At 36.6% G+C, this 26,154-nt stretch overlaps 1 protein-coding gene across 1 annotated transcript in view; it reads left to right on the forward strand.

Annotated features, from left to right (window-relative positions):
• Positions 1-26,154, forward strand: part of ptprub (protein tyrosine phosphatase receptor type Ub) — a 331,954-nt gene that overhangs the window by 71,398 nt on the left and 234,402 nt on the right. The window contains exon 5 of the mRNA XM_073847765.1: positions 22,979-23,250. Coding sequence (XP_073703866.1) covers positions 22,979-23,250 — 272 coding nt within the window. The remainder of the gene's footprint in view (positions 1-22,978; positions 23,251-26,154) is intronic.

The following is a 26,154-nucleotide window of genomic DNA, read 5'->3' on the forward strand; positions in this document are numbered from 1 at the left end:
TCAACTATGTACTGAGTTAAGGGTATGAATACTTCTGCAATGTACATATTTCAGTGTTTTATTTTTAATAAATTAGTAAAATTTGCAAATCTGGTTTTTGCTTTGTCATTATTATGGTGTATGAAGTGTAAATTGATGTGGGGAAAACTAATTTAAAGCAGTTTAACATAATGCTGCAACAAAACAAAATGTGAAAAAAACGAAGGGGTATGAATACTTTTGCAAGGCACTGTATAGTCCACAAGATAAAATAATAGCTGAATTTATAAAAATGACCTTGTTCAAAAGTTGACATACTTTGTTGTTACCTGAATGATCCACAGCTGTCTTTTTCTTTTTTAGTGATAGTTGTTCATGAGTCCCTTGTCGTCCTGAACAGATAAACTACCCGCTGTTCTTCAGAAAAATCCCACAAATTCTTTGGTTTTTCAGCATTTTTGTGCATTTTAACCCTTCCAACAATGATTGTATGATTTTGAGATCTATCTATTCACAGTGAGGACAACTGAGAGACTCATATGCAACTATTACAGAAGGTTGAAACACTCACTGATGCTCCAGAAAGAAAAACAGTGCCTTAAGAGCCGGGGGTGTAAAGCTTTAAACAGAATGTATACTTCTTTTTTTTTATTTTTTTTTATCCATTTAGTACTTTTTTCTGAAGCATCAGTGAGTGTTTGAACCTTCTGTAATAGTTGCACATGAGTCCCTCAGTTGTCCTCAGTGTGAAAAGATGGATCTCAAAATCCTACATTCATTGTTGGAAAGTGTTCAGATACACAAAAATGCTGTATGTTTTTTGTTTAGCTTTCTGCTTCTTTCATTAGATCTGATAAAGGAGGTCTTTTGGTAATTGAATACAGGGACTGGAGACGTACAAACACATTTATGTCCCTCAGACAGGGCGTGGACTGTGGGTCGTACACAATAGCTTCGCATCTGTCCCCCTCCCTTCGGACGCAAGTTGACTGGAGGACATTTTGAAAGGTCACTGCGTATAGACCGTTTCGGCGAAGCATGTTTTTCCCCAGCGCCTTTGGCGACAGCTACCAATAGAGGTAGAGGCTCCTGATACGGGCTTATCTCCTCCCAGCTCCAGAGGGCACTGGCTACACTCAGTCCAGCCACGCTTCAGCTGTTATTTACTCCTTATCGTGGATGTTATTTTGTTTTGTCTTCCTTTTCTTTCTCTCCTAGCCTTTCAGAGAAGTTTCCCCTCTCTTCTCCGCCTCACCTGGAGCTCTGTATGTGTTTTCTCGTCCCCTGAGAGGCTGGGGTAATTGCGGCCCACCCCTCTCATTGCCAGTTAAAGAGTTGGAGCTCTGCCAGTGGCTCCACCTGTGAAGCAGCTTGTTGTTTGGTTAAGGAGGTTTTGTTTGTCTCGAGAGGAGCCGAGGGGCTGAATTGGGAATTTGTACGGATTTCAGTTGACTCCCTTTGAGGCGATACTTTTTAAGTCAAGTCTTCGTTCTGTCATTGCTTGCTCTCAAGCAGGGAATTCATTTTTGATATTCTTCTGCTAACAGTTTAATAAAGGAAAACAGTGCCAAACACTTTTCAAATTTGCTCCGAGATGTTTGCCTGGTTATATAATAGGACAAACAGCAATTAATTCTTTTTCAGTCATTTACAGTAGGATAACAGACAACTGGAGAATTTTTCAAAGAGAACAAAAGTTATTCACAAAATAAAGTCCATAACAGAAAAGCTAGCTTTTTTTTTTTTTTTGTAAACTTTATTTAGACAATATGTTTTGATTCTTACTTGGAGATTTGAACATGTATTGTCTGTCCTTCAAAGTTATCAAATACAGTTTTTACTTACTTTTATTTAATTTTAGCTTTATTTGACTAAGCAAGTCACTTAAGAAAAAGGATTTATTTATTTATTTACCTGGTTATTAAATATAATTATATATTTATTAAATTAAATTAAATTATAGTATAAATGTATTTAAATATAGTTAAATATATTTAGTAATTTAAGTGACTTATTATTTTAGCTTTTTTTGACCAGGCAAGTCACAAGTTTACAAGGATACTGTCAATTATTTATCTATTAAATATAGTTGTGTTTTTATTGAATTAAATATAATTAATAATTTAATTCATTATTATTTTAGCGTTATTTGACCAGTCAAGTCACTTTTATCCTTATTTACAAGGATTTGTTTGTTTGTTTGTTTATTTATTTACATAATTATCAAATATAATTGTTTATGTATTCAATTAAATACATGTATAATTAAAAATATATAAATGTATTTAATTAAATATAATTAGTAATTTAAGTAATTTATGATTTTATTTTTATTTGACCAGGCAAGTGACTTAAGAACAAAATCCTTATTTATTTATTTTTGATTGAATTTAATTATACCTTTTTTCATTAAATATAATTTAATGAAATATAAATATAAATATAATTGAATACATTTACATTTACAAGAATATGTTTCTTTATTGATTGATTATTGATTGATTTACATAGTTAATAAATATAATTGTATATGTATTAATTTTAAATAAATGTATAATTTTTAATACATTTATTTAATTAAATATAATTAATGATTTAAGAAATGTATTGTTTAAGCTTTAATTGACCAGGCTAGTCACTTAAGAACAATATCCTTATTTACAAGGTTTTATTTTATTTTATTTTATTTTATTTTTTAGCTTTATTTGACCAGGCAAGTCTCTTAAGAATATGATCCTTATTTACAAGGATATTTTCCGCTATTTTATTTATTTAATATATTTTATACCTATCAATTGCAATGTTATTTATTTATTTCGTTTGTTAGTGAATATAACAGTTATCAAATATAATTATAAAATGCAATTTTTGCTTACGAACAAGTTCCTTATTTACAAGGATGTTGTCCACAAGAAGGTGGAAAGGGAAACAATCAAAGATGGGAATAATTTGTTCATTGATAATTCAAATGTCAAGCACAACTGAAAATAATATAATTATTGTAAAGGCAATTAGTTAAATACCTTTCCAGCATTAAAGACGTTTAATGGCATAAAACTCATTTAATTAATCTCATTAGTAGTGTGTTAATGCTGGCAGCCACAGCCTACCCATTTCTACCCACCCATTAATAGTTATTTATGACTGCTCATTTATGCTGTGCACTGTGATTGGTGGAATTAAATGAACAAACTCCTCCAAAACCTCTATCCAAAATAAACACAAAAGTGACAAGACAAGTTGACAGAAACAAGACAAGTTGACAAGAAATGTGTTTATTAGCAAACTAGAGCAGGTGGGTAGACATCAAGTGATCTAAAGAATTGAGCAAAGAGATAAAGAGAGGGAAGTGTGAGTAAAGATTAGGTCACACTTTTGGTGATGTGTCACACCCAGGAGTAAAAATCCTGTCATGGGGCGATACGCTGACTTTCACGGTAGAAAGAGAAAATTGATTTTTGCAACTGAGAAGGTTTCACACCGTTAACAGCAGCTTTTAGGTCTTTCTTTATTGCTACACATGCTGTGCGCGTCCCTGGCTTTTACACACTGGAGGAAGTTGTAATGCGATACACACACTCAGCTTTTGAAACAGCGACTATATGATAATATTAATAAAAGCGTTTTCAATTGGCTTCTGTGCGTTTTTCCTTGAAACAGCTGAAAACAGCCTTAGGTCACAGATTTATTTTTACATGTTTTTACAAGTCCATGAGAGCAGGGAATTGGGGTTTGTTGCGAAGACGGAGTTTGTTACAAATTGTGCGTGACACAAATCAGCTGGAATTGTATTGGTGGTGATTAATGAATTTCAGATTTGGTCTATTGGGGTCATTCCAAGAATGGCTTTCTCATATTTTCACGCTTAGTGTACCACTACATTATGAGGACCTGTGGTAATTGCATTTCAATGCGAAAACTTAGCCGATTAATGAATGCTAATGAAATGGTTCCCTATTGAACTAATGAGACATTTAATTTGATGACAGAAAGGCGTCATTGAATGAAATTTATGATGGATAGATATTACTGAGGTTACTAATAAGTTGATGCACATTATATCAAATCACTTTATGGTGTCAGGTTTTGTTTTTTGCTGTCGTAGTTATGCTATACAATTTTCACAAACATGTTAGAGACAGTAATTTTGAGTAATAGTCACCACCAGCTATATTTGTTGTTTTTTTAATGTGTTGTTTTCTTTTAATGCACTGTTTGTCATTTCAAAAACCAGTTCGAAATGATGAAGGAATGTGATTGCACAACAGGCTTTAAAATATTCATTTGAAATGAAATATTCATTTGTGTGTGTTAATTCCAGCACACAGTAATTGTGTCTTTAGGGGGAAAGACATCAGTGAATGTCAGCTGCATGGAAATGACATGAGACATAATCATTATGATTTTCTTTAGGAGCGGAATATGGAAGATAAAGGAATTCAGTGTAGTTGTAATTGGAATCTTTTTTTTGCTTTTGTTTAATAAATAGAGGAGAAAGTAGATAGGAAATTATGGTTTAGGTGGTGGGGAATACAAAAGACAACACATTCATCCTTTTAGTGAATATACAGTATACAGTTGAAGTGAAAAGTTTTCATACACCTTGCAGAATCTGCAAAATGTCATACAAAATGCATGTTATTTTTGTATTTAGTACCGACCTGATTAAGGTATTTCACATAGAAGACGTCAAGAGAAAATATTTGTTGAATTTTAAAAATAACCCAGTTCAAAAGTTCACATACACTTGATTCTTAGTACTGTGTTGCTACCTGAATGATCCACAGCTGTGTTTTTTTGTTTAGTGATAGTTTTTCATAAGTCCTGTTTGTCCTGAACAGTTAAACTGCCCGTTGTTTTTCAGAAAAATCCTTCAGGTCCCACAAATTCTTTGGTTTACAGCGTTTTTGTGCATTTGAACCCTTTCCAACATTGACTGTATGATTTTGAGATCCATCTTTTCACACTGAGGACAACTGAGGGACTACAACTATTACAGAAGGTTCAAATGCTCACAGATGCTTCAGAAGGAAACACGGATCATTGAGAGCCAGGGGGTGAAAACTTTTGAACAGAATGCAGAAGTGTACATTTTTATTTTTTTTCCCTAAAAATCTGCTCTTCAGAAGTTACAGAAGATACATGTTTCCCAGAAGACAAAATAAGTTCAATTTACCCTGCTCTTCACATTCAAAAAGTTTTTACTCCCCAGCTCTTAAAGGAGAAGTTCATTTCCAGAACAAAAATGTATACAGTTGTGGCCAAAAGTTTTGAGAATTACATAAATATTGGAAATTGGAAAAGTTGCTGCTTAACTTTTTAGAATAGCAATTTGCATATACTCCAGAATGTTATGAAGAGTGATCAGATGAATTGCATAGTCCTTCTTTGCCATGAAAATTAACTTAATCCAGAAAAAAAAACTTTCCACTGCATTTCATTGCTGTCATTAAAGGACCTGCTGAGATCATTTCAGTAATCGTCTTGTTAACTCAGGTGAGAATGTTGACGAGCACAAGACTGGAGATCATTATGTCAGGCTGATTGTGTTAGAATGGCAGACTTGACACGTTAAAAGGATGCTTGAAATCATTGTTCTTCCATTGTTAACCATGGTGACCTGCAAAGAAACCCATGCAGCCATCATTGCGTTGCATAAAAATGGCTTTACAGGCAAGGATATTGTGGCTACTAAGATTGCACCTAAATCAACAATTTATAGGATCATCAAGAACTTCAAGAAAAGAGGTTCAGTTCTTGTTAAGAAGGCTTCAGGGCGCCCAAGAAAGTCCAGCAAGCGCCAGGATCGTCTCCTAAAGAGGATTCAGCTGCGGGATCGGAGTGCCACCAGTGCAGAGCTTGCTCAGGAATGGCAGCAGGCAGGTGTGAGCGCATCTGCACGCACAGTGAGGCCAAGACTTTTGGAAGATGGCCTGGTGTCAAGAAGGGCAGCAAAGAAGCCACTTCTCTCCAAAAAAAAATCAGGGACAGATTGATCTTCTGCAAAAAGTATGGCGAATGGACTGCTGAGGACTGAGGCAAAGTCATATTCTCCGATGAAGCCTCTTTCCGATTGTTTGGGGCATCTGGAAAAAGGCTTGTCTGGAGAAGAAAAGGTGAGCGCTACCATCAGTCCTGTGTCATGCCAACAGTAAAGCATCCTGAGACCATTCATGTGTGGGGTTGCTTCTCATCCAAGGGAGTGGGCTCACTCACAATTTTGCCCAAAAACACAGCCATGAATAAAGAATGGTACCAAAACACCCTCCAACAGCAACTTCTTCCAACAATCCAACAACAGTTTGGTGAAGAACAATGCATTTTCCAGCACCGTGCCATAAGGCAAAAGTGATAACTAAGTGGCTCGGGGACCAAAACGTTGAAATTTTGGGTCCATGGTCTGGAAACTCCCCAGATCTTAATCCCATTGAGAACTTGTGGTCAATCCTCAAGAGGCGGGTGGACAAACAAAAACCCACTAATTCTGACAAACTCCAAGAAGTGATTATAAAAGAATGGGTTGCTATCAGTCAGGATTTGGCCCAGAAGTTGATTGAGAGCATGCCCAGTCGAATTGCAGAGGTCCTGAAAAAGAAGGGCCAACACTGCAAATACTGACTCTTTGCATAAATGTCATGTAATTGTCGATAAAAGCCTTTGAAACGTATGAAGTGCTTGTAATTATATTTCAGTACATCTCAGAAACAACTGAAAAGCAGTTTAGCAGCAAACTTTGTGAAAACTAATATTTGTGTCATTCTCAAAACTTTTGGCCACGACTGTAGATTATTTACTCAGCCCCTTGTCATCCAAGATGTTCATGTCTTTCTTTCTTCAGTTGTAAAGAAATTATGTTTTTTGAGAAAAACTTGTCAGGATTTGTCTCCATATAGTGCACTTCTATGGTGCCCTCAAGTTCGAACTTCCAAAATGCAGTTTAAATACAGCTTCAAAGGGCTCTAAATGATCCCAGCCGAGGAAGAAGATTGATTATTTTCTAAATAAATTACAATTAATATACTTTTTAACCTCAAATGCTTGTCTTATCTAGCTCTGCTTGTACTCTGTGTATTCTGGTTTGAAGACAGTTAAAAAACTGTCAAAAAAACTCCTATCTTATTTTATCTTCCAAGTTCAAAATCGCCCTACGTCGTTGTTTTACCTTTTTTTGTAAAGGGCGTTTGATCTTCTTTGCACATTCACTTTATAAACACTGGGTCGGTACTTCTGCATTGATGTAGAACAATTTTGAAGTTGGAGGAGAAAATTAGTGATCTTCTTCTTCAACAGCAGGGGGTGAAAACTTTTTGAATTTGAAGATCAAAATTTGACAATTCAAAAGTTTTCACCCCCTCGCTCATAATGAATCGTGTTTCCTTCTGGAGCATCAGCGAGCATTTGAACCTTCTGTAGTAGTTGCTTATGAGTCCCTTAGTTGTCCTCAGTGTAAAAAGATGGATCTCAAAATCACAGTCATTGTTGGAAAGGGTTCAGATACACAAAAATTCTGAAAATCCAAATAATTTGTGGGACCTGAAGGATTTTTCTGAAGAAAAGATGTGAGTTTTAACTGTTCAGGACAAACAAGGGACTCATGAACAACTATTACTAAGCAAAAAAGAAAAGAAAAAATACAGCTGTGGATCATTCAGGTAACAACACAGTATAAAGAATCAACCGAATGTAAACTTTTGAATGGGGTAATTTTTATATACTCAACTATGTGGACGTCTTTAATGTAAAATATCTTATTCAGGTCAGTACTACATAAAAAAATAACATTCATTTTGTATGATCCCTCTTAGTTTGGTCAAATAATTTCCATTTTGCAGATTCTGCAACCTGTATGTAAGTGTTTGACCTTAATTATACCTTGATTAATTGATTTACCTGTTTGTATACCTTTTCTATTTCTGTCATTGGTTGAGGTTAGAGGTATGATGGCATAACCTGGCCTTCTTTTGCAGTTCAAAAAGCATTCCCACTTTTATCTGTGTGAAAAAAGAAAGCCGAGGCAGAATGCCTTAAATCTCAGCTGACCTTTTGAGAAAGGCTGAGAGACATGGGAAGAAATGAGCATCGAGGCTATAAGGACAGGAGGGGCCTTAAACAATTTTAGGAAGAGAGATGTGAGCATGACTGCTTCTAAAATTGAAGTGGGAAGAGGACCTATTGATTCGACTATATTCAGCACTGCACCCCTTCACCTCTCTTTTTATTCTCAAACACGCCTTTGAAGCCTCTTGATGTCAGAGGCGAACAAAGCCCAACTGATGGGGTCAAATGGAGAAAAAGAAGATGCTCTTAAAAGTTCTGAGAAACAGGAAAACAAAAAAAAAATGGACTGTGCCACTTTCTGTGAATATGCTGCACCTTCAGTGTCCCATGACTTTTAAAAAGTCATTAAATGCAAAAACTGAGAGTTTTTGTTGTTGTTGTGAAACCAATATCCAATAATAAATGATTTTAGCATGAAAAGTGGCTAGTTTTAAATGCATTAAATGTGTGTATCTACCCATACAGATGTTTAATGCAATTTTTCTCTACACTTCACAATAGTACAAACTGTACCCTTTCAAAAGGTATGAATACTTGGGGTACAGTTTAGGGGTGCTTTTGTATCTTGGGATACTGCTCCAGTGACAGCTTTGTGTCTTCTGTTTTTTTGTTGTTGTCGTTGACTGTGTGTAAACTTAATTTAACCATATTACCCACATTTCACAAAGTATTGTGTTGAGTGCATGTGAACTAAACAATTTAACCATGTTACCCACATTATTGTAAAATACCAAAAGATATAAAAAGACCAAAGTGATGCTTTCTGTAATCTTTGGGAAATGTAAGTTTTCCAGTATCTACAAACCAACATTTGGTCCTAAGCTAGTCATTACATAATTTTATTACATTTTATTTTATTACATTTTATTTTATTTCATTTTATTGTTACTTTTTTGTGTTTTTAAAATGGTTATTTCTAAAAGATTTACACAAATTTGATCCCAAACTAGTTAATTAAATTAAATTAAATTAAATTTTGTTTTTAATTTAATTTAATTTAATTTAATTTATTTTATTTTATGTTACTTTTTTGTTCTTTTAGGATTTTTATTTTCAGAAAATTTATTTTATTTTATTTTATTTTATTTTATTTTATTTTATTTTATTTTATTGTGTTAATTTTTAGTGTTTTTGGAATGTTTATTTCTAAAAACATTTACACAAATTTGATCCCAAACTAGTTAATTAAATTAAATTAAATTTAATTTGGTTTTTAATTTTATTTAATTTTATTTAATTTTATTTAATTTTATTTTATTTTATGTTACTTTTTTGTTCTTTTAGGATTTTTATTTTCAGAAAATTTTATTTTATTTTATTTTATTTTATTTTATTTTATACATTTTATTATATTTTATTGTGTTAATTTTTAGTGTTTTTGGAATGTTTATTTCTAAAAACATTTACACAAATTTGATCCCAAACAAGCTATTTCTTTATTTTAATTTAATACATTTTATTACATTTTATGATGTTATATTTTATTTTGTTACATTTTTTGTCTTTTTTGGATGTTTTTTCAAGAAAGTTTACACAAATTTGATCCCGTACTAGCTAGTTCTTTATTTTAATTTATTACATTTTGTTACATTTTATTGTGTTACTTTTTGTGTTTTTTGGAATGTTTATTTCCAGAAAATGTACACAAATTTGATCCCAAACTAGCTAGTTCTTTATTTTATTTTATTGCATTTTGTTTTATTTTATTATGTTACATTTTATTAAATTTGTTAGTGTTTTTGAAATGTTTATTTCCAGAAATGTACACAAATTTGATCCCAAACTGTTTTTTTTTATTTGATATTACTAGGTTAATTTCATTTCGTTACACTTTATGCTATTATATTTTATTTTGTTAAATTCTTGTGGTTTTGGAATGTTTATTTCTAGAAAATACACAAATTTTATCCAAACTAGTTTATTATTTTATATTACTTATTTTATTTTATTTTTATGGAATATTTATTTCCAGAAACGCTACACAAAATATGCACCTATTTTGACATGCACCCAAATTGTGGGTTGCACATCAGATGGATTCCAAAATGTGCAAAGCCCATATAAAATTAATAGACAAAACATCTCATGCAATATTTAGTTTGACCTCCTCTGCGTGACAAAATTTTGATGTTTTGAAGTCTTTTGACTGACTGTTTGTATATCTGCCTTATTCATGCAAAGCAGCAGGTGCCTTTACCCTAGGTCTCTGTCTCTGCATCTCAGACTTTGTATCTCTTCTTTTCGGTTTCCAATAATCTTCATGTTTTTCATTCCTCCTTTATCTGCCCTGCCTTCCTATTTTTTTTTTCTCTCTCATTCCTCTGACTGTTTCAGGCCACAACTTTCAAGTCCACGGTAACTTTTTGTGATTGCATCTTTCAGCCTTTCTCTCGTCCACCTCAGCACTGTCCTTGGTCTTTTCTTGACTCACTCTCTCCCCTGTTTTGTCGCCGATAGCATCTCGGTTAGCTGGCGAGTGGCTGTTTTCCTGCGGTGCACCGTTTGAATGACGATGGGCTCAATCACTCCAAATCTCGTTACGTATGTTCCTGCGCCCTTGGGAGGGTTAGCAGCGAATAGATGGGACTTTATCAGATTTCACCAGCCTTGGAGGCATAATTCACCAAAGGTCACCTTATGTTTGATATTTCTGGTTTATGTGAACAGTATGCCTGTGCCGGTGTGTAACGGTGGCTTTACGATGAGGTGAATAGTCAAAGGTTAACCGGTGGAGACTCTCTGTATAAATATCAAAAAGGCAAGGGGGACATCTAACCTTATTGAACGGTTCAACGGAAGGTTCTTAGCTTTTCTTGGACGAGTTTGTGCTTAAAATGCACCGAAAGTACACACGGCTAAAAAAAAAAAACCCTCTTGTTTTGGTACAGTACTTTAGCGCTGGGTTTGTTTTATACCCTTGTGTGTTGTTTGTTATGTCTGACGCTGTATCTGTTATCATTCCAATGCTAATGCAATTCACAAGTCGTTTTAAAAAAAGAAAAAGGTTGAGGGAGAAAATAGATGTTGAAGGTTAGAAGTTCATCATTCATAACAGAGAAAGAGGACGAGGCTCTCTTAGACTTGACCCTGACTGACAGTGATTAGGATGATTCGGTTTTACACAGAAGAATTGCTAACCTGGAGTCATGCTAGGTAATAAAACTTTGGGTCGTTTTCAAGGATACCACTGAATATGTATGATCTCTAATGCACAGAATGATGTATGTTGTCCATCTCTAATAAAAAGAGGAGCTTGATCCATTACTGCTTATGGTTTCCTGGACTCTGTGGAAATGTTTTATGAATGCCACAAATTACTGTGAGCTGTGGAAGTGTTTTTACAAGAGCATTTTATTGACTGCTCTTGAGAGTAGTTTTGTAACACAATTAACCTTTGAACAATCACAAGAAGCATTTTCTTTTGGAGCGATAAGACAGAATTGGTTTACTTAATTACGGCTACACTGAACATTGCTCACAGAGATTTTATAAATCAAATTATCTCAGCTTGAATTAGTTTTTCTCGTGTTTTCAGCTGAGGTCGACACCTTTATTTTAGTACCTTGCATTTGACAGTAAACAGGATTTAGTTTGCGAGTTTTAGGTCAGAGAAACTCAATGCCGGTAATAAACTCAAAGTGGGGACCAAAACATCTTGAGGTGTTTGGAGCATCTTTTGTTATTAGCAGGTTCCTTGAGAGAGAAATTCTCTGAAATTTTATCAATTTGCATTGTGTTTCTCTGAACTATGGAAGCAGCGTGTTATGCACATGGGTGAGGATTTCTAATGAAGTGACAGGAAGTCAGAGACTGTTGGTACAGGATGTAAGTGTTTTAGTCTATTTAAAATCTGTCATATTCTAACAAGAGTTTCTTATTTTTAAGACAGTATTTTATTATAGTAAATGCTTTGCCAGTAGGTGTTATATACAGTGTAATTTTTTTCTTGCAAATGTGAGTTTGTAACACAATTCTGACTTTTTTTATTGGAATTGCCTGTTTGTATCTTGGAATTCTCACTTTTCTATCAGAATTTTCATTTTTTTTTTCATAATTGAGAGTTATAATCTCACATTTGAGAAATAAAGTGTGAGATGTAAACTCACAATTTAAGCTGAGATAATTTGATTTATAAAATTTCTGTGAGGAATGTTCAGTGTATCCATAATTAAGTAAACCAATTCTGTCTTATCGCTCCACATGAAAATGCTTCTTTTGATTGTTCAAAGGTTAATTGTGTTAAAAAGCTACTCTCAAAAGCAGTAAATAATATGCTGTTGTAAAAATATATTGCTCGCAATTATTACTTTTTTTTCTCAGAATTGTGACTTGTCTCACAATTCTTACTCTTTTATCACAATTTTTACTTTTTTTAAGAGATATAAACTCACAGTTGTGTTATATTAAGTCACAATTCTGACTTTTTCTTGCAAATGCAAAGTTGTATCTTGTAATTCTGACATTTTTCTTGCAATTGCAAGTTTGTATCTTGCAATTCTCACTTTTTTTAAACACAATTCTCACTTTTTTCCTCAGAAGCACTCACAATTCTGACTTTTTTATCGCGAATGTGAGTTAAACGTTTTGTAAATGTAATAAATTATTAAATAATAAATATGTAATAAAAAACTAATGCGTGGACATATTTATTAATCATTTATGTATTAAATGTTTTATTATTATTATTGTTATATATATATATATTTTTTGGAGGGTTCTTAAAAATTATATTATATTAAAGCCTGCCACTGAATTAAAGAAAAAAAAAGTAATTGCATTTTTTATCTCACAATTTTGACTTTTTTTTTATCACATTTCTGACTGTATTTCTCAGAATTGCAAATGCCAGTATGTATCTTGCAATAATCTGTTTTTTTCTTTCTCAGAATGGGAGATGTAAACTTGCAATTGTGAGATATAAACTCACAATTCAGGGTTTCTCTTGCAAATGCAAGTTTGTATCTTACAATTCTGACTTTTTTCTTGCAAATGTGAGTTTATATTCACAATTCTCACTTTTTTAAAATCACAATTCTGATTATTTATAGTAATTGCGAGTTTGTATCTTGAAATTCTAACATTTTTATCGCAATTGCAAGTTCATATTTCGCAATTCTCCCTATTTTTCTAAGAATTGAGAGATATAAACTCGCAATTGTGAGTTATAAAGTCAGAATTGTGAAATAAACTTGCAATTCTGAGAAAAAAGTAAAAATGGCCAGATATAATTTTGCAGTTCTGAGAAAAAAAGTCAAAATTGTGAGTTTATATCTTGTAACTGACATTATTTCTTAGAATTGCCACTTTATTTCCCAGAATTATGAGTTTATATTGAGTTTTTTGTTGCATTGAGTTTATTTCATGCAATGCTGACTTTATAACTGACTTTTTTTATTGTGAGATAAAAAGTCACAATCATTTTTTTTTTTTTTCAGTGGCAGAAACGGACTTCCATAGAATTTGATTTGTCATTGATGCTATGTAAAGTTACTAGTGAAGGTCTAGAACAGTAGAGGAACAATTATCACACTGTTTCCCAATTATAGCCATAAATAATAACCATAAAAAAATAAAAAAAAAGGAAGAAACACAAATCTTAAAGAATTGCAGACCAAATTTAGTCCAATATTTGCACATTTATATCCAGTCAGCTCATCCCATGAACATTTAAACCTGGTAACTTTCACATACATTTAAATCTAAGCAAGGATACCAAGCAAATATTAGCATCTTTGATATACTTGCCTCTTATTGTAAGTCCTCTACTGTAAACACATTTTTGTTGTTTTTACAAACTGAGGGACAAGCCAAAATGATTTTTTTGCATGCCACAGATGCTGTCGATAAAGCTTGTTATTATCCTGAAATATTCCCTTAATGCTCACGGTTTAAGGAAAATTAAATATTTTACAATCAACGTTCTAGTCCTCTGGGAAAAAAATGTAGCAGCTGCCCTGGCTTTCTGAGGTTTCAGACTGGCTCTGGGAGATTGGATTCTGATCTGAGGCAGGGGAAGAAGATACCGAGAAGCAAAATGTCAGCGCCAATATATCTTGTTCTGTACCCCACTCCCACCTGTAAGAAGGAGAGGGACAGGGTGCCGGCGTACTCAGATGGGTTCTGGGGCCTCTGGCTGAGATATATGGTCAGCTCTGTTGTTTGGGTTCAGATTCAGTATAATATGATGAAGCACAGACTCTCCACTGTGAATTCAATCAGTGTCTCCTTGAGAGAGTTCTGGAGTGGCCTCTCAAATGTCACCTTGTGTTTTCCACTGTTTTAGTCGAAGCTTTTTTGGATGTGTTGGTTGCACTGTAATAATAGACTGTGAATATATTTGAATACATATCTATCTTTCTGCTTCAGTTAGTACAAATGTCCATTTTTAAACTATATATAAATGTATTCATGTACATTTCTGTCAGGGCTGCACATATACCAGGCGATATACCAGTAGACATGATTTACCGGTATTATTTTAAATCTATTACTTTTAACATTTTACATAACACTTACTTATTTTGTCGCACAATTCTGACTTTCATTTTGCAAATGCAAGTTTATATCTCCTTGTTCGGACTTTAGAACTCAATTTAACTCAACAATAGTGAGTTTGTCAATTCTCAGGGTAAAACAGCCAGAGCTGAGGGGAAAAGAATGAATGACGAGCTGGTTTTTCTTATCAGAAAAATTAGATTGAATCTCGGAATTGCGAGAATAAAGTCAGAATTTTAAAATCTACACTCTAATTTACCTTTTTTTGTTCTTTTCTTCCATGGCTCCATAAACTGCGACTTGAAAACCGTAATTTTCTGCAACCAGATAGGCTCCGCCCACAAAAAGGTCATCACTGTTTGCAAACACTGAAGTGGTCTGTAGGTCTTGAACAGTTAAACACACACTTGTTTCAATGTTTCAAAATGCCTATCTTTGCAGGTATCTTCATAAACAGTAATTTAGGTGTTAAGTGAAAGAAAACAGGTATGAAAGAAAACGTGTAACAGTATATTGAATCCGGACAGCTCTTAAAGTGACAACAGTCTGATATTTCTGCTGTCATTCATGATAATCAACAACAGAGAGAAAATCTCTCACTGCTCTTGACTAAATCACTTTTGTAACTTTCATCTTTAAATGATAATGAGCTACTGCTCACCCCGCCCCTCTCTTTCATGGAAGAGGAAAGATGATTTGCAAATAATCATTACAGATATGAAGTATGAGACACAGTGGCTTTCATGTTCACTTTTACATCCAACTACAAAACACCAGCATTGCTTACGAGACATTGTTGTCGCTACAACTGCTCAAACGCAAAAAAATGGCGGACATGGTAGGACGGAAAGAACAGAAATATGCAAATACGGGACAGTCCGTCAGTGGCCGTGGGTGGGGCTTGCACAGTATGATGTCATACTGTTTAGAAAATCAAAATGGCTTTATAATTGAGACTGTTTAGGTTTTTTGGGGATTAAAAAAAAGAAGTGAATGGATTTTTATCATTGTACGGTGATTGTGCCCATAAACTACTAAGACACATTTATATGCAAACTCCATTTAAAAGAGAATTTTGCATCCGATACTGCTTTAAATGTAAGTTACTCAATATTTATTTGTTAATTGAACTGTTGTATGAAGCAGTATCAGTTTCTGCCTCTTTCAGTCTGTTTCAGTTTCAGATGATAGGGTGTGTTAAAATTTGGTGCAAATCATAATCCCTCAAACATCTTATGGGTTGTTTCATATGCTTATCTGTTTTTGTCTATGTAAATGTGCCAGAGACAGACATGTCATGCTCATGTCTCGAGTCTTTTGCAGCGAATTGCAGCAATTCACAGACGCAGTGCTTAAGTTCAACTCTCTAAGCCTTGCTTCTTGGGGTTTTAAATGCAAAAACACATTCTGTGTGATTGGCACATTAAAGAAAATGGCATTCTATTGTCTGCAACCCCCTGGAAAGAAAAACATAGTCTTCAGTGCATGGAAACGTAATCATTTTGGCACTTTACTGTTTATTTATCCTGATAACATTGACTCAACCAATGATGTGAGTTTGAGGAGGGGCAATCTGTTTATTTGACCAATTGTGAATGTGATTCCAGCAGTCAGTAGATAGATACTGTTTTGAAACCAGTCATAAAAAAGCAATATACACTACCTGTCAAAAGTTTTTGAACAGTTTTCTAAATAAGTCTCTTCTGCTCATCAAGGCTGCATTTTTTTGATCCAAAGTACAGCAAAAACCGAAACACTTTGAAATATTTTTAGTTTAAAATAACTGTTTTCTATTTTAATATATTTTAAAATGTAATTTATTCCTGTGATTTCAAAGCTGAATTTTTAGCATCATTACTCCAGTCACATGATTCTTCAGAAATCATTCTAATATTCTGATTTGGTGCTCAAAAACATTTATTATTATTATGATGATGTTGAAAACAGCTGAGTAATTTTTTTTTTCAGGTTTCTTTGATGAATAGAGTTCAGAAGAACAGCATTAATCTGAAATAGAAATCTTTTGTAACATTATAAATGTCTTTATCATCACTTGTGATCACTTTAAAGCATCCTTCCTAAATAATTTATTTCACAGAAAAACAATACAGACTCCAAGCTTTTGAATGATATAGTGTATAATGTTACAAAAGCTTTTTATTTCAGATAAATGCTGATTTTGTTTGAACAAACTTGAATGTTTCTTGAAGAGCAAATCAGCATATTAGAATGATTTCTGAAGAATCATGAGACACTGAAGACTTAAATAATGCTGAAAATTTAGCTTTGATCACAGGAATAAATTACATTTTAAAATATATTCAGATAAAAAGCTGTTATTTAAAATAGTAAAAAATATTTCACAATATTACTGCTTTTGCTGTATTTTAGATCAAATAAATGCAGGCTTTGTGAGCAGAAGAGACATATTTAATAAAACATTAAAAATCCTACAGTCCAGATAAAAAGCTCTAATGGTAATTGCTTCCAGCGTTGTCTTAAAAAGGTTATTTATTTGCTAATTATAGCCGCCCACTCATATGTTGTACATCCCTAATATCTATTTTCTATATATCTGTCCATCTAGTTATATATCTGTCCATTGAAGGCTTTAATTAGCCATTTCATCAAAGTCAACAGCTTTACCTTCATGGGCTTGAGAAAATCAACAGTGCCTCATGAACGTCATGATTCCTTGCTTACAGTGACCCTCAACAGCCCCTCTGTGGGTTGAGGTGCATGTTTAATACAGCTCTAAAGCACTCTTTATCTGTAGATTTAGCCATCTACTCTTCGTTTCCATCTTTCACTTCATCCCTGTGATGTGCTCTTCAGATGTCTCTGGAGTGCAATATGAAGAAGCCTTGAGGAAATCTAATTAACCAGAATGCCTTGAGAGAGCAGGGCTTTTCACACACATGTATACCCAGAGATACATAAATCACAGGCTGTCCCAAGAATAGGGTACTTTGGAGAGGGCCTGTTTCCACAGAGCCATTAGCTATTAGTTACGATCCAAGTTTCTTAAGGTTTGTGTGCACATAATTTTAGATTAAACAAACTTCTTTTTCTGTGGCTCTTCTTTTAGTGCTCACTTTTTGTGGCCAGTATATATTTAATAAGTTGTTATTATTCAGTACATGATACATGAAAGAGTCATAAGGTGAGAATCAACACAATGGCAGCTTTTCTCCACTGAATTGTACATGTCAGATGTCATTAAATTTCAACTTGACTGTAAGATCTCTTTTCTTGCTAGGTACTGTAATTCATAGCTGTTAACCTTCATCTTAAGAAAATAGGTTTTTCTTTTCATGCAGCTTTTTTCCCCTTTCTCTATGAGCTCTGTCAGACCATATAAAAACACCTTTGATACCAAGGCAACAAGGACAAGTCTGGTCCTGTCTCGTATTTTTCAAGCGAATCAACACAAAGACCTTGGGTAGAGTGATGGTTGTCGTCTAGACGCAGGGGCACAAGGCGGGGTTTGTTCGGTAAGCAGACGAAGGCTTGAAGGATGTTTAGGTTGGCATGTCCTGATTAGGGAGGACAGAAAAAAAAAAACCTGGTAAAAGGTTGTTTCTCTTGTGTATGTATATAAATGGTTCATCTGTAATTATTCACTCGGCCTCACCTTGATGGAGCCCCTAACCCCACGTCCCACCGTCCCACCGTCCCACTGTCCTCTGTGCGCAAACAGAACGTCATGCTGATTTATAATATGCAAGCTGAATGTTCTCTTGTGTGCTTGTATAAGAGATTGTTCAATTAAGGGCATGTTTGACTACATAAAATCTTAAGAAATTAAACATCCTTGAACTTTTCATGTTTAATCATTATTACATGTTCTGATAATTGACTTTGTTAATGACTAAGCTGTTTGAAGTGACTTGTCTGTAATATTCCAATATTTTTTAAGTAGTCTTTTTTTTCTAAAATGTTTAGTGTGATGAAATACTGGTAGTTGTTAAAAATATGAATACACAAATATACAGTCAAGTTACTTTTATTCAACCAGCAAGTTTTTTTTTTTGTTTTTTTTTTTTTGACTGGACATGACACAGGCTTCTCTCAAAAGATAATAAGACAATGTACAAGAGGCATCATTGTGGAAAAAAATATTACTCATCTTTTATTTATATTTGAAAAAAAAGTGGCACGTCCAAAATTATTCATACCCTTCTCAATAATCAATAGAAAAGCCTTTATTGGCTATTACAGCAATCAAACGCTTCCTATAATTGCTGACAGATTTTTGCATGTCTCCACTGGGATTTTTGCCCATTCATCTTTAGCGATGAGCTCCAACTCTTTCAGGTTGGAGGGTCTCCTTGCCATCACCCTGATTTTTAGCTCCCTCCACCGATTCTCAATTGGATTTAAGTCAGGACTCTGGCTGGGCCACTGCAAAACGTTAATGTTCCCTTACAGGTAACTTACGCTGCGTCGAAACGCTTTGGGAACGCCTCCAGCGTGACCATGCTCTGAATCACGTGTGTAATCAGTCCAATGGAATCGCGAGACGTCACGTACGTGATGACGTCACCGACCAGGAAGCTTAAAAGCACGTACAGTGAGAGCAGCGCTAGTTTTCTGCCATTCAGCAAGCGCTCTATGTCTGTCACTCTCCGTTTTTTCGTGCCAGTTTGCACAACTTTGATTTAGAGAGTGATTGTTTGTGTGGTGTGTACAATGTCTTTGAAAAAGGGTGATAAACAGCAACATCATAGGCCGTGTTCCTCCTTGCCCTCGTTTCATCACGGGTGAGGATACACACAGCTTGTGTGTTGTTTGTATGGGAGCGGCACATGCAGCATCAGCTCTCGAGGGGGCTGATTGCTTGCATTGTGAACGCATGCCTTTGCGTGTGCTCCGCACCCGGAAGGCTCTCTTTGAGGAGGGAGCCTTCACCAGCATTCCTCGCGGGTCTGGTCCCGCTTCCGCTGAGGCAGAGCGGCGATTGCACTCGTGGGGATCGCAAGTGGATCTGACAGAGGGTATGGAGACAGGCGAGTCCCTTTCTTCTACCTCACCTGTTAGATCCATCACCCGCTCACTGGGATCGGAAGCCCCCACTGTGGTTTCTTCCCCCCGGGGAGAGGGCGCGGCGCTTCTCTTATCTTCCTCCGAGGAGGTGGATGTAGAGGGCGTCAATGAGGAATCACCCCCTCATTCTCCCCAGTACGAGGAGCTTATAGAGGTGGTCACTCGCGCCGTAGCCACGTTAAATCTAGACTGGCTGGCCGAGAGACAGACCGAACCGCAGCGAAGCAAGATGGATGAACGCTTCCTGCGGTCTCGGCCACCACCTCTGCGCAGGAGCCTTCCATTTTTCCCTGACCTCCACACCGAGGTGTGGAGGTCATGGGGAAAACCTTACTCCTCGCGGCTCTTCAGCCCCTCCGCAGCACATTACTCTAATGTGGCGGGGCTGTCTGAGCATGCGTATACGGCGATCCCCCGGGTCGAGCAGACGCTTGCAGCTATCTGTCCCCCAAAGCGGCATCGTCGTTGAAGGCTCCAGTGCTGCCCTCCAGAGCTCTGAAAACCACCTCAGCTCTGGTGGGCAAAGGGTATGCGGCGGCAGGTCAGGCTGGTGCATGTCTGCACACCATGGTGGTGTTACAGGCGTACCAGGCCGACCTGCTTAAAGAGCTGGATGGAGGCGAGGGAGCTCGGCTTGATGACATCGCCGTTGCTTGATGACATCGCCGAGCTCAGAAGAACCGCTGATTTGTCTGTCCGCGCCACCAAAGAGACCGCCCGTGCCATCGGCAGGTCTATGGCAGCTATGGTGGCTGTGGAGAGGCACCTGTGGTTGACCTTGTCCAGCATAAAAGAAAAGGACAAGGTCTTCCTCATGGACGCCCCGCTCGTGCCTTCGGGTCTGTTCGACCCCAGGAGGCACGTCGTCAAGCGGCGGCGTTTCAGCGGTTCCTCCCTCGCCGTGCTCCAGCAACCATCCTCCAGCGAGCATATTTCTCGACTACCGCCCGATATCGTAGCGTACCGGGAAGCTCGCGACCTCCACGGAGGTCCGCTCGACAGTTGACTGGGTGCGTTCCTGCCGGTTCGCCGCTTCAGGACCCCATGTCAGCTGTCCCTCTAACACCAGAGGTCAGTCTCGAGAGGCTGATTCCCTTAGTAGACTTTCTGGAAGCATGGAAACTTCTGCCAAATGTCTCTCAATGGGTCCTGCACACTGTAGAAAGAGGTTACCGCATTCAATTCGGTGCTCCTCCTCCCTGTTTCAGCTGAGTATTTCCCACTATTGTGGGCCCTCAGCAGGCTCTGGTTATGGAACAAGAAGTAAACACTCTTCTGGGGAAGGAGGCCATTGAGGTGGTCCCATCTCACGAGCAAGAGTCTGGGTTCTACAGCCGGTACTTCATAGTTCCCCAGAAGGATGGGGGCCTCAGGCCCATTTTAGACCTGCGCATCCAAAATCGATCGGTCATGCGTCTCAAATTCAGGATGCTGACTATCAAGCAGGTGGTGTCACAGATTCAGTCCGAGGACTGGTCCGCTCAACTTGGGAGCGGACGTCCTGTCGAGGCAGGGGCCGAGGCCCGGGGAATGGATGCTTCACCCTACAGTAGTGAAGCAGATTTGGAAGGTTTTTGGCCATTCTCAGGTGGACATCTTCGCGACTCAAGAGAATGCGCAGCGTCCCCTCTGGTTCTCTCAGAGTCATCCAGCTCCCCTGGATGGCGTGGGCATTCTCGTTCCCAAAGCGTTTTCACGCAGCGTAAGTTACCTGTAAGGGAACGTCTCAGGTTACGTATGTAACCCTAGTTCCCTGAAGGGAACGAGACGCTGCGTCTCGAGGCCATACTTCCGGCATCCCTGCGGCGCTTGCTGTTTCCAGAAAGCTAGCGCTGCTCTCACTGTACGTGCTTTTAATCTTCCTGGTCCGTGACGTCATCACGTACGTGACGTCTCGCGATTCCATTGGTCTGATTACACATGTGATTTAGAGCGTGGTCATGCTGGAGGCGTTCCCAAAGCGTTTCGACGCAACGTAACTAGGGTTACATACGTAACCTGAGATGTTTTGGTCTGCTAACCATTCTTTCACCACTTTTGTTGTGTGTTTTGGGTCGATGTCGTGCTGAAATGTCAAAGGGAAAGGAAGAGAAGTTTTCTATTTTAAATGAATGCTGTTCTTTTTAACGTTTTATTTATCAAAGAATCCTGAAAAAAAGTATCACAGGTTCCAAAAAAATATTAAAACACTGATAATAAATCAGTATATTAGAATGATTTCTGAAGGATCATGTGACACTGAATACTGGGGTATTGATGATAAAATTCAGCTTTGCATCACAAGAATACATTATATTTTAAAGTATATTAAAATAGAAAACCACTATTTTAAATTGCATTAACATTTCACAATATTACATTTTTTTTCTGTATTTTTAATCAAATAAACACAGCCAGATTTTTATTTTCATTTTTAGAATATCTAGAATATTTCTTTGCTTTAAAATTCGTCCTAGGGAACAGAAATGTTCCCCTAATTGAAGAATCATCCATGTATATGCCTGTTTTGAGTATTTGTGCCTGTTGCTATACCAACACCTCACAAATTTCTGTCTTTGTACAGAGAAATTTTGCAATTGTCACACTCCGCAGAGACAGAGAGCCTCGGGGCTAAAAAGAGCATGAAAGACATTTTAGTATTCCGACGCTGTGTGTTGTCTCTCTCTCTCTGTGCTCGGTATTGAGAGAGTAATGCCAAAATTGTCATCCTTTGTGAACTCACTGAAGGGAGAGATACTCTGTGGAAAGAGACAAATAGACAAACATGGGCTTTTGAAAAGTAGGAACGGGAAAACTACACAGAAGTTTCTGAGGAGGCTGTAATACCGCAGATATGCTCCGCAGAGAAGCTGGATATTTATTTCCCCCTCAGTCTCTATTATTCTCTCTGAGCTTAGTGTGTATGTGCCTGTTTCTTTAAGCAGACACGCTCTAATATGCACTAAAGCTCTCCACAAATGTTTGTAGCCACACAAAGATATGAAATGTTTTCTTTTTCAGAGAAAATATTTCATGTTCTTTATCTCAGTTCTCTGTTTTATACTATATTTAATGACCGAACACAGTCAGAGTGACAGAAATGAAAATTCTGTCATCATTTACTCACCCTCATGTCAGTCCAAACCTGACTTTCTTTTGTCAGACCTAACATAAGAGAAGCATTTTTTTAAACAGCATTGTTTCCTATACAACGAGAACATACAATGGTTAACTTCCACAAAGGACAAAAAAGCACTATACAAGTATTAAAATGCTTCATATGACTTACGTATAATATTCTGTGCCTTCATATGAAGACCATTCACTTTAATCAGTTGATATTTGAGTGTGTATGCTTGTAAGTGATGGCACTGACCTTTGCCTGATTCTTTTCTCTCGCTGTGTTGTCTTCTTCCTCAAGGCTCCTACATGATGGTCAACTCCTCCCAGCATGCAGCGGGGCAGAGGGCTCAGCTTCTGCTTCAGACGCTAAGTGAAAATGACACGCACTGCGTGCAGTTTAGCTACTTCCTGTACAGCAGAGATGGCCACAGCCCGGGGGCGCTGCGGGTTTATGTGCGGGTCAATGGTGGACCGCTTGGCATTCCTGTGTGGAACGTTTCTGGCTCGCGAGGACGACAGTGGCACCAGGTGGAACTGGCAGTCAGCACTTTCTGGCCAAATGAGTACCAGGTGAGCAACATTTTGAATTAGTGACCATATTTTCTGGATGGTTACACGCAACAGGATGTTTGTAAGTTATTCTTGCTATTTAACATTGATTGATGTCACATTTATTATATTTACATACTGTATGTGTTAGAGGGATTAAACAATAGAAGGATTAAACAGTGTTTTTGGATACTATATGAAGGTAAGTACTTTTAGAGAGTAACATGTCAATATCATGGTATAGATCAAAGTAACCTGGTAACCCTACTTGACAATGCCATTAATTGGCCCAGGCTAGACTAATCTGTTTATTAGTTAGTCTAAGATGGTTGTTAGATAGTCTGAACTGGTCATTAGTAGGTACAAGTTGGTCATCATTTGGTCTAAAACCAGTGATGCGCGGGTTGATCCAAAATGAGCGGGTGCCTGCGGTCACCCGTGGTTACGAGTCATCCAAAAATATTTTTAGTGATATTCGGGTTGCGGTCGGTCGGGTCGTTTGAAATAAAAATGCCAATTACACCTTGTAATTTATATAGTACTAGACACAATTTTCTATGAAATACATAGACCTACACTTTATTGGCTGAATAATATTTACATTTTGAATGTTGAGCGTTATGAACTGTTGAATAAATGCTGACGCGGGACAAAATGCCCGATTTCCCAACACGTTGAACTGAGCAATGCCATTGTACCATTTTAATAGGCTACTTTTAAACGCATATAGCTCAGTAATGTCAGCTTTATGTATTTTCTGAGAGGGGGTGGGATTTTTGTTGGGAAAGTCGGGGGAGAGACGCACACTTTGATTAGACTGGATAAACACATGCAGCATCTTAATAGTTAAGAAAATGGTATTCCTAATAAATGTCTTGAATATTTTGATTATGTCCAATGCTTCTCTTTCTTTTTGGAATTATTAGACATATTTCTCCATGTCTTTTCAAATGCCTAGGTCTGTTTAATTTCCTTAATTATAAAATTTCTAGCACTATTTTTTAAACGTTTATTCAAGCAATAATATATCAATTATCTCATGTATATGCTTGTTTAAAACCAGGGATTAAAAACGAATTCCAAGTAAAAACGGTATTTTTTCTTTACATTTCCAGAGAGCGAAACGAACGAAAAATAACATTATTTTGTCATATTCGTGATTCCTGAATATATGAAAACATTGTTTTGAAGTGCATTCGTTATGTTTGTATAAGAAAACTTGTTAACCTAGCCTATTAAGTTGATTTAATATTCTTGATAATTTTTAGAAGAAGTTAAAAGTTAAGAAAAAAGGAATTAGCTTGTAGTCTATATATATTTAGGGCTATAGGCTAATCTTTTTCTTAACTTTTATTACACTGTAGATCGAAATAAAATAATTCTTGATCATATTTAACATCGGAGAATCACTGACATAATTTAGAGTACTTCGAAAACGAAACTATTTAAATCTGTATAAAGGAAAGACAAAATAAATCACAACAAGAACAATCTGTATTTTTCTTGTAATCAAGAACATTTCTTTTGACAATATTAGTCTACCTAATTAATGCCGAATGATGTTTGACAGTGAACGCATCTCCACCGCATAGCCGCATATAATCGCTGGTGTCAGTCGCAAATATTAAAAATGCGGGTCAGGAAGCGGGTCGGGTACAATATTTTCTTTTCTTTTTTTCGTGGTCCGAGTTGCGGGCGGGTTAGTTGAAAACGTCGGTCGGGTTCGGGTTGTTTATACATTGACCCGCGCATCACTGGTACAAACTAGTCATCTGTTGGTCTAAGATGCTAATTTTTTACTATAAACTTGTCAAGTTGGGTCTGTGTCCAAGTTGGTCAAAATAGGTCATCAGTTGGTCAAAGGTGCAAAACTGGTCATTAGCTTGTCTAAACTGATCAATAGCTGGCCCAATGGAGTTATTGGTAGGTCCAAGTTGGGCTAAATTGGTCATCAGTACTAGGATGTTGGTCTAAGATGATCATTAGTTGGTACATACTGGTCATTAACTAGTCTAAGCTATTTATCTGGTGGTCTTAGATGGTAGTTAGTTGGATCAAGCTGCTTATTAGCTAGTCTAAACTGGTAATAAGAATGTCCAATCTAGTCATTTGGTCTAAGATGCTTATCAGTTGGTCTAAGATGCTAATTATTTGGTACAAACTTGTCAAGTTGGGTCTATGTCCAAGTTGGTCATCAGTTGGTCTAAGGTGTTCATTAGTTGGTCGAAACTGGTCATTAGCTAGTCTAAATAGTCTTTAGGTGGTCCAAGAAAGTCATTAGTAGGTACAAGTTGGTCAAAGTTGGTCATCAGTTGGTCTAGGATGGTCATTAGTTGTTTCAAGCTGCTTATTAGCTAGTCTATACTGGTAATTAGCATGTTCATGATAGTAATTTGGTCTAAGATGCTCATCAGTTGGTCTAAGATGCTCATTATTTGGTTAAAAACTTGTCAAGATGAGTCTGTGTCAGAGTTGGTCATCAGTTGGTCTAAGATGTTCATTAGTTGGTCGAAACTGGTCATTTGCTAGTCTAAATAGTCTTTAGGTGGTCCAAGAGAGTCATTAGTAGGTACAAGTTGGTCATCAATTGGTCAAAGACGCTCATTAGTTGGTACAAACTCATCATTAGCTAGTCTAAACTGGTCATTAGCTAGTCCAGGATTGTCATTAGTTGGTTCAACCTGGACATTAGTTGTTAGTTAGTTACCAGCTGGTCTACACCAAACATTTGTCTAAGTTGATCATTACTTGGTCTAGGAGGGTCATTAATTGGTTCAGGCAAGATTTGAGAAACCCTGGTCCAAGATGTTCATTAGTTGATCAAAAATGGCCATTAGCTAGTCTAAGTAGACTTTTGGTGGTGTAAGAGAGTCATAAGTGGGTATTAGTTGGTCTAAGGTGCTCATTAGTTAGTCTAAACTGATC

This window comes from Garra rufa, chromosome 9 (assembly GCF_049309525.1).
Source record: "Garra rufa chromosome 9, GarRuf1.0, whole genome shotgun sequence".
NCBI lineage: Eukaryota > Metazoa > Chordata > Actinopteri > Cypriniformes > Cyprinidae > Garra > Garra rufa.